The sequence below is a fragment of the Pteronotus mesoamericanus genome, unplaced genomic scaffold (genome assembly GCF_021234165.1).
Source record: "Pteronotus mesoamericanus isolate MK-2021 breed Mesoamerican mustached bat unplaced genomic scaffold, CSHL_Meso_final contig_25, whole genome shotgun sequence".
NCBI classification, from domain to species: Eukaryota; Metazoa; Chordata; class Mammalia; order Chiroptera; family Mormoopidae; genus Pteronotus; species Pteronotus mesoamericanus.
In genome coordinates, this window is record NW_026555105.1 from 18,003 (window position 1) to 32,283 (window position 14,281).

The following is a 14,281-nucleotide window of genomic DNA, read 5'->3' on the forward strand; positions in this document are numbered from 1 at the left end:
GCGGGCCGTCCGCGGCCGCTCCGCCGCCCACGCCCCGCGCCCTGGGCGGCCGCCTCCCGGGTGGGAGCCACGCTCCGTCTGCGGCCCCCCTGTGTGCCGCAGTGGCCGCAGGCCACCTGCCTGCGGCCGAGGCAGCCCGGCCGGCGGGCGGAGGGGCCCTGCTGCCTGAGCTGGAGTGGAGGTGGCCGGCCCTGCCACCCAAGCCCCAGGCCCACCTCGGAGGGTCTCAGCCACGGTGTCCGCCCCCCACAGACCGTGTGACGGCCAGTGATGTCCACCCTTCGCACAGCTGCTGCTTGGTGTGTGCTCCGCGCTCCCTGCCCGGCCGGCCCGCCCCTGCGCGGGCGCACGCCGCACATGCCTGCACACACCTGCACACCTTCCCCGCCGGCTCCAAGCAAGCTGGGCCACCGGCTCTGCTGCTGGCTGTCCCCTGCTTTGGTCCGGCCCGGCTGCTCCGGCCCTCTCCCCTCAGACTCTCTGTGCCCCCAAGTGCCGCCGGCCCCCCCAGGAGCCTCGCTGCTGTTTTCTGCTTTTCCATTCCCGGCGTTTCAGGAAGACAAAGAAGAAGAAAACACATCTGTGAACTCGATGTTCCTTGGATGTTTAATCAAGAGAGACAAGATTGCGGAGCGCTCTGGGCAGGATTGGCAGGTGTGGGCTCCCACGCCCTCCCGCCTCCGGCTGCTTCCGGCGGAGCCGCGCCGGCTGCTCCTGCCCCCCTGCCCCGACCGCCGCTCCGGGTGTGGCCGGAGCCGGACGCCTGCTCCTCTGCTCAACCCGTGTGACCTGGGGCTGTTGGTCCGAGGGCCCGGCCCTGCCCTGAGGGTTCTGGGGCTCGTGGGGTGGTCGGGGGACCGGGGCCAGGGTGCCTCGTGGAGGGGCTGCTTCGCCACATCTCCCGCACCCGTGGGTGCCCCGCATGCTCCGCCTCCCCTGTGCCCGCTGTGCCGGCCCTGCCGAGCCCGAGGCCCCCAGTAAAGTGTATTTTTTATTGGTGCTGATTCCTGAGAACTTTGTGGGGGGCGGGCCTCAGTGGGGCCCTCGGGACCCGAGACCACCCAGCAGGCGGACCTGGTGCACTGGCCGGCTCCAGCCTCGGCGTCCTCTCCCATGGGGGCGGGGGGCGGCTGCCGTGGGGGGAAGAGCGGCCTGGCTGGCGCACCAGCGGCGTTTAATCCTAGGAAGGGACAGAGGCCCAGCAGGGCCTGCCCCCCAACCCCCAAAGGCTCCCGTCCTTCTTGGCTGTGCTCTTCCGTCTGGGAGCTTCTGGGGGTGTGGGCCCCGTGGGTGGGGGTGAGGGCCGGGCGCCTGGTGGGGAGCCGTCCCGTGCTCAGGTCCAGGGGCGGGGCTCCGGGCGCCGGGTGGGGAGCAGCGCCTGACGGGGCTCCGTGGGCCCCGAGTGGGGCACCCCTGGCTCCAGCCCAGGAGGGGCGCCCCAGCCCAGCCCAAGGGAGCAGGGCTGCCCTTTAAATATCTCCCACGGACCCCGAGACCTTCCTCCAGGTTCCTCAGCTGGCACGCCTCCCCTCCGTCCTGCTCCGTGTTCGCGAGGACCCCCGGTCCCTGCAGGCCCCTCCCCAATGACCGAGGGCTCCTCTGGAGTCCAGGTGCTGTCAGAAGCCCAGGCGGCAGCGAGCGCAGGGGACGGTGGCGCAGGGACGGCGGACACCGCCGTCTGCAGGGCCCAGAGCTCGGGAGCCCCCGTGGGGGCTCTGCCTGCGGGCCGGCCACCCCACTGGCCTCGCACGACCCAGCCGGAGCCCCTGCTGGCGTCTGTCCCGCAGCCCAGCGCCAGCTGAGCAAGGACAAAGGACCCGTCCTCCATGCCGACCGCACAGCCAGCGCACGAACTGCCCCTCCGCCCAGCCTGCTAAATGGCTACAAATTGGAGGATAAAAGCACAGGCTTTCAAGCAATTTTGCCTTCAATCTCTGGGAAGTGCCGCTCGGGCCGGCCGCTGCGCGGGCGGAGGACAGAGGCTGGCCCGAGATTGGACCTGCGCCTGCCTGCGGCAAACACACGGGGCGGGGGCCCTTCCTCCTCCAATCCTGCGCTGGCCGCAGACAAAGCCTCCTCTGCCCCCGCCTGTCCCCCGCTGAGAGTGTTTACTGAGCACCTACTGTGTGCCAGGCCCGCAGCCAGGAGGCACAGAAACAAACAGCGAAGGGGGAAGCGGCTGGGCCCACGGGGTGCGGACCACAGGGGCGGCCCCGCTCCGCTCCGGCGGCACCGAGGGAGCCTTTCTGAGGAGGCGGTGTTTCACTCACCGCACCTGCAAGTGCGGGGCTGGCCGGGGCCGGGGCGGGCGGGGGCGGGTGGAGGCCTGGCTCCCTGAGAGGCACAGGCCGGGCTGGGCATGGGCTGCAGGGCCCGAGGAACAGCTTCTGGGCACGCGCTGGGGGAGGGTCCTTCCCCGCCTGGGACAGAAACCCTACGTTCTCAGGGTGCCCAGGAGGCAACCCCTGACCCTTCCCGGAAAGGCCCAGCCAATCTCTGCTCCCTCCGGGGGACCAGGGCCGCGGTGGAGGGGCTGGGCTCACCCCAGTGGGGTTCCGGAGCCGTGGGACGGGGGCACCCACGTGGCAGCCTGGCCCCTACCTCCCTGCACCCCCACCCCAGGCAGACCTTCACGACGGGGCTCGGGGACGCGGACTCTCACCACCACCCTGCACTGGAGCAGCAGGGGTCCTCGTAGGCACCCCCCACCCCGGCGGTCACGCCCGCAGATGCGAGAGCTGGGGCCCCAGAGGCGGGGACGTGCCTGCGCCCCACTCGGCAGTCACTGGGGCCAGGACGCCCGTGCACACCCCGCTGGGGTTCTCCCCAGGCCCCACAGCACTGCGCCCTCCTGGGGGACCACCTCGCGCCCCGGGTGGGAGCAAAGTGGGAGACGCATCCTGGCGGCGCGCCCTGGGGGGCCCGGGGGTTGGGTGCCCATGGGCTCCGGGGTCTGAGACAAGGACACCGCCCCCGGCGCTCGGGTGGGCAGAGCTTCAGGCTCAAGTTTGTCAGGCCAGCAGCGACCGAGCACAAAACCGTCCTTCGAAGGCGCGAGAGGGAAGGGGGAGGAGGAGGAGGACAGCTTCGCGGGGGAAGCGGGAGGTGGCAGGTGGCGGCGCTGAGGGAGCCGCCTGGGCTGACCCCTCGAGGTCACACCGGTTTCCAAACTTGGACTTGACGGCCTCAAGTGCTTGCGCTTTAAATGCTGGGCGGCCTTCCAAGCGTCCGGCAGCCTCCGGTTCAGAGCTGAGCTGCGGGAACAGTGAGGGGGCGCGCCCCGTCTGCCACCCTGGGCCCCAGCCCTGGCGGCCCCCGCTCCCCGCGACTCCCCACACCATGTGGCAGAGCCTGATTCCTGCGATGCCAGGAGGGCGGGCAGGGTGACCGTGCCCCCCCCCGGCCCCTCCCTCTGCCCAGCAGGATCCCCGGGCTTCCTTTGGATGGTGTCGGCCCCCCGCCCGGGCCTCAGCTGCTGGCCCTCGTGCGGGACAGGGCAGCGGGAAACAGCAAGGCCCAGAGGCTTCGGTGGGGACAGGCCAGCCGGGCAGGAGGCAGGGTCGGAGCCCAGTGCCTGGGGGAAGGCGGGCAGAGCCGTGGCCATGGGTCGCCAGGGCCACGTCCGAGCTGCTGAAGGAGTGCGGGGTGCCTCCCTCGGGAGACCCCCAGGGCAGCGGGGCGGCCGGGCTCCCCCGGTTTTCCCAGGCCCTTCCTGTGCCTGGGAACAGGTGCGTGTCCACTTGCTGCCTGAGGCCCCGGGACGACAGAACGGGAATGAGGAAGTGACAGGCACGGGAGGGCCGGAGAGCTCCCAGAGGCTGGCGGGGCGCGGCCCCTCGGGGCGGGGCTGCTGCGGGGTGTGCAGGAGCCCGGCGGGATGCGCGAACTCTGGAAGGCGGGGCGCGGCTTCAGCGCTGAAAACGGGGCGGCTTGGGAAACCCTGCGTCCCGAGGTTGAGGCCCTGCGCTCAGAGCTGCCTCCAGGGAGGCCGGGGCACCACCCATCGGGGCGAAGAAAGGGGGGGCAGCCCCTGCAGGGAGCTCAGCAGCACCCACGTGGGAACAGCAGGCCAAGGTCGCTGGAGATGCTGCCTCCAGGGACGCTGGCCTGCTGCAGGCGGGACCGTCGGCGGGGGCAGGCGCCGGGACCAGCATGGCGCCCAGGGGCAGAGAGAAGACGAGGCGACAGAGGGCCGGGCGGGGTCAGCCCCCGGCCAGGGCGGCGCCGGGCCCCGCCGCACACGCGGCCGGCCTGCCTGCAGACCCAGCCGCTGGGGGCGGGCACGTGAGGGAGCGACGTCCGCGTCCACGGGCGAGATGTGGATGGTGGTGCCCAGGCAGATACAGAGGCAGCGGCCGAACATCATCAAGGCGGACGATTCTCGTGGAAGTAGGCGGAGGGGCGGCGGTGGGGACGGGGGCGTTGGCGGCCCAGGACGGCGCCTCAGGCGTGAGCCACGCAGCGCCCACCGCCTGCCTTGCATAAATGTCTTCACGGCGGAGGACACCACCCACCCCCTTGTCCCACAAGCAGCTGCGGCGCCTCCCCTGGGCCAGATCCTGAGGCTGTGGGGCCGCAGCCAGGCAAGCAGAGACCGCGCCCTCCCTCAGGGCGCTCCCGTGGGGAGGCAGCTCCCACGCCCCCTCCACAGGGCGCAGCCCCTGAGACCGAAGGACGCGGGCGCCTTGCGCACCTCAGGCCTGGCTCCCCGTGCACGGAGCCGTTGAAAGCCAAGCGAATGACCGGACACAGAAGCCACCTCTGGTCCTGGAGCACAGAGCGGACCCCGCGGGACCGTGTGGGGCAGTGGGGGCTCGCGTCCCCCCGCAGGCCTGGCGTGGGAGCAGACATGGGCTCCCAAACGCCCGTCCGTGGTGCGCTGATGGCCCCCGTGTACCCACCCAGGACCCTGTGGCTGATCCCCAGGGCCCAGGCCCCGCCTCCTGAGCCCCTTCCATTCCCGCCACAGCCTCCCCGCAGGGCCCTCAGGGACAAGGCAGAAGCAGCAGACTTTATTGGGGGAAACAGCAGCTGTATTTCTTGGACAAGCCAGAGGGAGGTGGCGGCGGCGGCAGCAGGGAGCCCAGCCATCGCCACTGGGCCCCTTGCGGTTGGGGGGTGGCGGCTGTCGGGGCCCTCAGCCAGGTCACTCCAGGAGAGAACGTGCCCCGCCCTGGCCAGCCTGTCCCCCAGGGCGCTCTGAGCTGGCGGCAAGTCTGGTGGCTGGCGTGGGCCCAGCGCCTCCCACCCCCGCAGGGACAGTGTGGTGGGGACCCAGCGGGTGTCCCCGCAGACGTGGCCCACGGCCCACAGCCCACCCGGGAGCCCCGCCACCCGCAGAGAGCTGTGAGCTGCACAGAGGAGCACCGGAGGCCGCGTCCCCGGCCGGATATTGGGTGCGCTCGGTCGTGACGCCAGTGCTGGGCTCGGCTCCCCGGCTCGGACAGCTGGGGACAGCGCGGTGGCGCCCCCCTGCTTCCCCAGACGCGCGTCTGAGAGGGGCGTGGCGCCTGCAGACGGGGCCTGACCCCGGCAGCTCTGCAGCTGTGGCGACAGCCAAGGACTCACAGGCCCACCCGTGGCAGCCGCTCCCTGCAGGCTGGTGCTGAGGAGCCGGACGGGCACCCTCGACCCGGTGCCACATGCTGCCCGGCACAGGGCCGTCTGGTCCGTGCTGCTCGGGTGCTAGTCACGGGGACGCGCCGTCTCTGCGAGTCGGAGAGCAGACTGCAGGGCGGCCGCGCGGAGCAGGGAGGCGGCCTTGCCGCTCCGGCCCGACAAGCCGTGTGCTACCACCGGAGCGGCTGGCGGCCCCGGGCCAGCTCGGCGGCCATGCTCTCATCGTGCAGGTCCTTGAGGCGCAGCAGCAGCTCCTCCAGGTTCTCCCCGGTGACGGCTGACAAGGCGATGGCCGTCCCACCCAGGCGGGCCTGCAGCGCGGGCAGGTTGGCTCGCGCCTCGGGCAGGTCGGCCTTGTTGGCAACGATGACATGCGGTCGCTGGGACAGGCCCTGCTGGTACTTCTCCAGCTCGAACTTCAGGTCCTCGACCTGGGTCCAGGGCTCTGGGGCCGCCAGGTCCACCACGAACAGGAGGAAGCCGCAGCGCTCGATGTGCCGGAGGAAGGCCAGCCCCAGGCCCCGGTTCCGGTGCGCCCCTCGGATGATGCCCGGCACGTCGGCCACTGCGGGAGACAGGGCGGGGCCCCGGGGTCTAAGACGTTCCCTTCAAGGAACACCTCAAACCCAGGCCATTTGGTTTCCTGCCTCGGTGACTCTCAGTCCAAATGCCAACGGCCGGGCTCCAGGAGGGCGGAGGCATCGAGGAGGAGCCGCAGCCGCCTCGGGTCAGAAACGTACATGCACAGCCTGGGATGGGGCAGGAGGGAAACCGCACTCCGGGGCAGTGACAGGCCCGCAGCTGCCCAGCGAGAAAGGCCAGCTCTGCGTCTCAGAGGGCAAGCTGCATGCCTATGGCTCTGGGGGACCCCCTCACGGAGCCCCGCCCCCGCACGCGCCAGAAACCTACCTGCCACCTGCTGGTGGTCCTCGTAGTGCACGATACCCACATGGGGCTTCAAGGTCGTGAATGGGTACGCGGCCACCGCTGGCTTCGCATTTGAAATGGCCCGGAGGAGTGAGGACTTGCCTGCATTGGGAAATCCGACCTGCGAGACAAGGGACATGCTGCCACCTCCTCCGCCTGCGCCGGGCCGGGGCGGGGAGTCTCAGGGCCGGGCACCGCACGGGCGGGGCACCACTCCCAGCCGAGGCCAAGGGATGCTGGCTGCTGGGCGGACAAGCTGGGCCGCTGCTCTCCTGCAGGCCAGCGCCCACCCCGCCTCCGGACCCGTTTCCCACGGCTCAGCGTGAAAGGCCCCCTCCCCCCGCCGGGGCTGTTGGTGACACCCACCATGCCAGCGTGGGCCACGGTCTTGAGCTCCAGCAGGAGGACTCGCTCTTGCCCGGGTTCCCCAGGGGTGCAGGTGATGGGCGCGCGGTTGTCGTTGGCCAGGAAGAAGCGGTTGCCCTTTCCGCCTGCCCCGCCCAGCGCGGCGACATACTCATCCCCTGGGCGCGACAGGTCGGCCACGACCTCGCCTCCTTCCTTCACTAAAGTGCCCACGGGGACCTGGGAAGCAAGGTGGCATCTGTCAGGTGGGGCCGGGCTGCTTTCCCGGTTTTGGAGGAGGATGTGGGGGGCGGGGGGGAGGGTGTGCAGCGAGGCGCCCTTCGCAGAGCCCGGGAGTTCCGGGAATAAGGTCCCAGCCCGCCGAGGACGCCACGGGCGTGGGGACACCCTGCGAACCGCGCAGGCAGCCTTTCAAACGGGGTTTCTAACACAGGAGGTGAGCGGGTGCATCAGGAATGCAGAGCTAACCCGCGAACAGGGGCCCCTGCCTCAGAGGGCCCAAGCGGCGGGAACGGAGGCGAGAGCGGCAGGGCCCCGTGGGTTCCCGCTTGGTAAATGCAGTGACTGCGATTTTCTGAACAGGGCCCGCACGCACAAGGTGCACATCGGCACAACGGCCAGGCCGGGGTTTGCTTTGTGGGGGACGGCGCGTGGCCCAGGCCGGACCACAGGCCTGGGCTCGCCGGGCCGGCTCCGCCGCCGGCGCTTACCTGGACGTAGAGGACAGCTCCGCGTCGCCCAAAGCAGTTTTTCCTGCCACCGTCCTCTCCGTCAAAGCCCTGATACTGGGACAGGACGGAGGACAGCGACTTCACCTGCCGATCAACTGCAAGTGAAGAGGGAGAACCTTCACGTTCCTTTGGGTTACAACAAGACAGGCTGCCCGGCGCCACCTTTCCCAGGTGCAGGGCGGGGTCCCCGAGAACACGCAGGGGGACCGGGCGCGAAGCCGCTGCAGAAGCCTCTGCCGGGGCAGCGCGCTCTTTTAAAATGCTAACTTCTTGCCTTCTTTCAAAAAATACAATTTCTGAAAAATTCACAATGACCCCTAATGCCGTCGATGTAAACACAGCTACACTTTATTATGCTGTGAACATTTGCAATTTAAAAATAACTACGTTTTACTGTTGCGATGTTTACTAAACTTCGAGTTTACTGAGCATCTTGTGCTCCAAGTGCTGAGCAGCAACACTCTCCCTGCACTTCCTCAGAGCAGCGAACGTTCACCCTGTGCCGTGCTGTACCTTAGGTTTCCTGACAGTAAGGAGTCTCCGTTTACCTCAAACCAAATTAAGAAAAGAAAACCCGCTATTGGAGTTGGGTTTTGGTGCGTTATTTAAACGTGAACATCCACATAATTTAACAAAAATGATGCCCATTCCTCAGTTTTTGGACGCAGATTCCCGCCAGGATAAGGGGTTCCCGCCCCGAGGCGCGCGCCCCGGCCCGGGCTGCTCCCCAGCACCTGCCTCTCAGGACGACATGGCCGCCGCTGCCGCCGTCGCCGCCGTCGGGGCCCCCGAACTCCTTGCGGGGCTCGCTGTGGAAGCAGCTCGCGCCGTTGCCCCCGCGTCCGCCTCGGACCAGCACCCGGCGGTGGTCCACAAAGTGCCTTTTCTGCGGAGAGCGCGGCGCCGGGCGTTACTCAGGCCGCCACCCTCTCGAGGGCCGAGCCACGTGTCACGCATGTCGCGTGGACCTTCGCTGCCTACGGTGGGCTCCCCAATGGGAAGTGCCTCTCCAGGTCCCCAGGGGGCTGGAACGAAGCGGCGACTGTTTGATAACTACCCGCTCACACGACGAGAAGATCGGCCGCCCAGGAAGCCAGGTGTGGCATCGAGGTGCCAGCCGGCAAGCGCACGCCTGCCTCCGGCTCCGTACGCACCGTGCGCACAGACAGAAGGCCACCTCCCGGCCCCGCCCCTGGGCCCAGGGCGTCTGCTCCTCCACCCACTGCTTCCTCTGCAGGCCTTTTTTTAAGAAAACACAAATATTTAAATCTTGTTTGGCCACACTGCGTGGAAAAACCATGAAATACTATTTTAAAAACTTTGTCTAATTTCGCCCTCTGTCTAAGTCTCCAAAATCCACCTGAGGAGCCCGGGGAGGGCAGGCCAGGCCTGACACGCGCGCAGAGACGGGGGCAGCAACCGGGGCCGCCCTGAGCGCGTCGGCACGGGCAGCGCGCTGACTGGAGCCCACTTCGGGGGGCACGAGGTGGGGCCGAAACCCAACGCGGCTCTTCCTGAATTCGGCTGAAGCCCCCGCCGTTTGCTGAGTTAGGAAAGACCAGGCCTGTGGAGAGCATCCGTGGCCCCGCGGGACGGGTCTCGTCCGGCCTCGGGCCCCATCCCTGCGCCCGGCAGCTTCCGTGGAGCTCGGGACCCCTTCCGCTTCCTCGTTGCCAGCACCCACCTGTGCCCCTCCAACAGCCTAATCAGAGCAAGCGAAGGCCCGACAGCGAGGCCTCAGAAGGGCGCCCAGCGGGCAGCTGCACAGGCCCTCCCCGCAGGCAGCCTCACCAGTTTCTTCTCGGAGAGCGGCTTCTTCCCGGGCGGCGTCTGGGCGGCGCGGTCCGCGCGGCCAAGCGAGAGCGGCCGGGGGTCGGCGAGCCATGGCGGGGGCCGGCGGAGGGCTGCCCCTGGGGACACAGTCCAGCGCCCCAGGCCCTCGAACACGCCCCGCCACCCTGCTGGGAACAGCCTCAACGGCACCATGGCTCCCTAATGAAAGTCAAATTGGCAAAATAAGGAGCCTGGACATCAAGCAAATGAAATCTCAATGTGCGTTTTTGAAACAAATAAGTAAACCGATGACCACGATCTTGGCGCGTCCCTGGCCACGTCGGACCCTGAGTCGTGTGAGTCACGTGCCCCCATCAGCCTCTGGGCTACTAGGGGGCAAGATGTGTGTGTCAATACACAGGATTCACCGTTCACCGCCGCGACCGGAGGCACGCCCCGCGGGATAGCCCACATCTGCTACGTGAAAACGCCACAAAGGAAACCCGAGCCTCGGGTCGGAGCCCTCGAAAGCGCCCGTCCCCTCGGACGCTCTGCCGTCGCCTCGTGCGGTGCGAACGTCAGGCCAGGGGCAAACAGCCCCTCCAAATAGCCTGACAGCACACGAAGAGATCCAAGGAGAAACTAGGAAATGTTCTGGCCTGCGTGACCGTGACCGAAGGACACACCAGTCCATGGGCTGCTGCTAACGAGGCGCGCAGGGGGCCTGCGCGGCCCTGCCCCTCACGCGTGGAGGGCGCGTGCCCAGCCCCCGCGCCGCCTGAGTCCGGGGAGAGTCCTGAGCCGCGCGGATGCTGTGTTTCCCCTCCTACGTGCCTACGGTAAAGTTCAGTTCACAAATGAGACACAATGGGGGACTCACAACAACGACGGGCAATAAAGTAGAACCATTGTCACAACAGGCACAGAGCCCCGTGACGGCGGTTGCTCGCTGGCTCGCGCGCCCGGTGTGATAACCAAGGTGGCTCCTGAGGGACTGACCGCCGGGGAGGTGGAGACGCTGGGCCAAGGGAGGGGTCATGCCCGGGGCGGGTGGGAAGGGACAGTAAGAGACTTCATCACGCTGCTCATGACAGCATGCAATTTAAAACCCGTCCACTGTTTGTTTCTGGAATTTCCCATTTCCCATTTCTGAATGTCCGTGGACCGCGGCCAAGTGAAACGCAGAAACTGAAGCTGGGTAAGGGAGACGCAGCCGTAGGTCTAAATGCCTCTATCAGTTAAGAAGAAACATCTGCGATCCATGAGGCAAGGTTCCCCATCAAGAAAGAGAAAAGGTAACTCGGAGGAAGGAGACGATAAAGACCAGAAAGACACGGAACAGAACGCGGGCAGACCGTGGAAGCCGCGCGGCAGCCCCACCCTGGCCCGCTGGGAATGTAAGCAGGGCAGACAGCCCTCACTAGAGGGACCGAGAAAGTGAGGAGACACGAGTGATAATGTCAGGAATAGAGAGAGCGTCACCAGCACAAGCCCGGCACGCAGCAAGGGCCAAAGGACGCCAGGAGTGGCCTCAGCCCATAGCTCAGCACAGCCCATGGAACGTTCTGGAAAGAGGCACCTGACCACACAGACCCACGAAGACAGAGAAGTCTCGGCCGGCCCGTGGCTGCTAACGAGCGGAAGCGGTCATAAAAGGACATCCCCAAAAGAAAACTCCAGACTCAGGCTGCCTCACTGGTAAATTCCACTAAACATTCAGGGAAGAAGGGACAGCAACCGCACGTGAGCCATTTCCAGGAGACAGAGGTCGTGAGGCCACACCCGACCCGTGTCACAAGGCCAGAGGTGCCCAGGACCCAAATCTGACGTCACAGAAAAGCAACTGCAGCCCGGAGCCCTTGGGACCGGGGATGCGGAAGACGCGTCCAGCAGACGCACCCCAGGACCACGCAGGACGACTCCTGGGGCGCAAGGTGTCGCCAGCAGGCAGGCCCCACACCGGCCGTCACACACGTCTGACAAATGTCACGCCCACTCATGAGTGGGGACATGAAACCTGACGGGGAAGGGGGGGCGCTGTCAGCCCGACAGAGGCCGCGGCCAGCGCCACGCCCGCGGCCCGACGCCCGCCACTGCCGCACGGCGCTGGCTTTACATGTTTTTTTGAGGAGGAACAAGCTGCAGAAGCTCTGATTGTTTCCACAGAAATCTGTAAAACTTGACTATACGAACCGAGCAAGGCTGCGGGTTACAAGGTTAACGCACAAAAATCAACTGTACTCTTATAGATGAGCAGCAAACAGCTGCGTTGGCAGTAACACCAGTTACAAAAAGTTCCTGGAAGCAAGTTTATGATAACATTTGAAACCTCTGCCTCCCTATTTGCAGGATGCGGTTCTGGGCGTCTTTCAGGGATTAGGTCATTGAGGCTGTACAACAACTCTATAAAGAAAATGGGGAAACTGAGGCAACAGAGGGCAAGTGAGGCACCCAAGCATGGGCAGGGGTGGAGTGTGAAAACAGGTCGTTAAAAGAACACCCAACTCACCGGTTAGCAACACTGCAGCGAAGCCCGCTGTGAAGCTCCGCCGCGGCTGCGGGTCGGGCACATGGCGTCTCGGCCGTGGTGACGTGAAATCTGAAGGAGAGCAGAGCAGGTGAGAGGGTGACCCACGGCAAAGCCCCCCAGAGACCTGACCTCTCGACGGGCCTGATTTGGAGCCCTTCCCCGCTTCCCACCCTGCGGCTTCCGGGCGCCCCCTTGCCAGCTAAGCATGTGCAGCTGTGACTCAGCTGCTCTATTTTTCCTTCACTTTCCTTCTAATGCTGCCCCTACACTGTCCAATAAGGTGTCCACTAGCCACACGTGGCCACTCAGTTTAAGTCAATAAGAATTGTAAAAATGTAAAAACTCAGCCCCTCATTCCCAGCGCCCAGACCCGTGTGGCCCGTGGGTGCCGCCCTGATGGCCACGTGTCCACCGCCACGGAAAGTCCCACTGGGTTGCGCTGGTCTGCACTGGCCGTCTACCCCCCACTGGGGTAGCCCAGATGACGCGGAAGCTCTGGGCCGAGTCGGAGGCACAGGGGCGGGGACTCAGAAAGACTGCCGACTGCAACCGACAGGCAGCGAGGGCCACACTTCAGACGTCGCGGCTTTGAAGCCCAGCTCTCCCAGGCCTTGGGAGCCATCATTTGCCAGGACCCTCTGCTAAGCCTCGCACGGACGTTTCTAAGTTTATTCCTCATGACAACCGTGTGAGGGGGCGGTAGTACACTTGGGCTATCTTGTTTGCTTTTCCAGAGCCAATCGGAAAAAAAAATTTATTTTTAGAGAGGAGAAGGGAGGGAGGGGGAAAAGAGAGAGAAACATCAGTGTGCAGTTGCCTCTCATGCACTCCCACCGGGAACCTGGGCCTGCATCCCAGGCACGTGCCCCGATGGGAGTCAAATCGGTGACCCTTTGGTTCGCAGGGCAGCGCTCAATCCACTGAGCTGCACCAGCTGGCGCCCTCACCCACTTTTGACCCTGTTGCTGTAAGGGGCTCGTTTGCCTTTGGCCAGAGACTGGAGGGAGGAGCAAGAAACGAGGAGAGGGACTTCCCTGTCTGCCTCCCGCGTTCAGACTGACGTGGAGCCGGGTCTGCAGGGCGGTCTTCTGCAGCAGCCCCTCCCCTTATGCTCCGGCGTCTGGGGGTGGAAGCAACTCCACAGTCACCTCTCCAGGCTCCACCTCCACCGGTTCCCTACACTCTCCCTTTACAAACCCTCCTTAAGTTATCCTACGTGATGCGGTCATGACTCCTGACCCACACATTTTCTTGTGCCCATTTTAAAGCAGGGCAGGCTGAGACTCAGTGCGGAGCTGCCCGTCCAAAGCCCTCTGGCCTCGCACGCAGGCTGCTGCGCCGCACTTCACAGCAGGAGTCTTCAAAGTGGAGCTATGCGCACGCAACCACCTTGCGAGCATAATTCCCGAGGAATAAAACAGCTCTGAGCGCGAACCTGCATAGAAAAGAACCGTGTTCTGCTGCCCCTTCCTCCTTCAAAAAGCGCAGGCCAACCCCACGGCTGACCGGCGTGAACATGAAGCCTCCGTCTGCGTCTACAAAGACGCAGAGTGGGACTGTGGACCCCAGCCTTGCTCCGCAGGCGGCGGCGTGGTGAGTGAACTCACCGGAGAACGCCCCATCCACGGAGAGCTGCATTGGCAACAAAACTTTGTTTAATGAAATGTTTATCAAAGCCTGGTGTGTGCTTACGCTGTTCCGTGCCACCGTTCATTATGATTAAACATCTGGCCCTGGCTGGTGCGGCTCAGTGGACTGAGCGCTCACCTGCCAGCTGAAAGGTCACCGGTTCGATTCCCGGTCAGGGCTCCTGCCTGGGTTGCGGCGGGTCCTGGTTCAGGGCGCGCGAAGGGCGACCAATAGTTGTTTCTTTCCCTCTCTCCCTCCTCCCCCTCTCTCTAAAAGTAAGTAAAATCTTGAAGAAAACGTTCAGTATTGAGGACCTTGGGTCAAAGGAAACGCCGCACCCCCTACGTTCGGGTGCGCGCGTCGGGGGCGGAAGGAGCTGGGAGACGGCACGTGGGCCCCGCAATCCGCTCGCTCGTGCGCACGCGCGCGCCGCCGGAAGCCACGGGGTCGCGCGCACGCCCGCGGTGACCGTCTCGCTATTCGCAGGACGGAGATGGCGGGCCGGTCGGCGCCGCTGGCTGCAATTCCGGGCCCCTCCCTCCGCCAGCGCCCCGGCCCGAGCCCCTGGAGGCCCCGGCCCCTCTCCCGCACTCACCCACTCGGAAGGGCACAGCACTTCCGGGGCCTCGGCCGCCCGCAGCGGTTACTTCCGGGGCGGTCCGGACCGCGCCTGCGCAGGGCGCCACCAGTGCGCCGGGGCGGAAGG

The 14,281-nt window shown here is 66.0% G+C and overlaps 1 protein-coding gene across 1 annotated transcript; it reads right to left on the minus strand.

Annotated features, from left to right (window-relative positions):
* Positions 1-5,060: 5,060 nt before the first annotated feature.
* Positions 5,061-14,244, minus strand: MTG2 (mitochondrial ribosome associated GTPase 2). The gene is made up of 8 exons (XM_054573333.1): positions 14,171-14,244; positions 11,926-12,015; positions 9,435-9,635; positions 8,382-8,529; positions 7,623-7,738; positions 6,913-7,131; positions 6,529-6,667; positions 5,061-6,184 (listed from the first exon to the last, which is right to left on the minus strand). The coding sequence occupies exons 3-8, from the start codon at positions 9,627-9,629 to the stop codon at positions 5,790-5,792; spliced, it is 1,212 nt and encodes a 403-aa protein (XP_054429308.1). The 5' UTR covers positions 9,630-9,635; positions 11,926-12,015; positions 14,171-14,244; the 3' UTR covers positions 5,061-5,789.
* Positions 14,245-14,281: the final 37 nt, after the last annotated feature.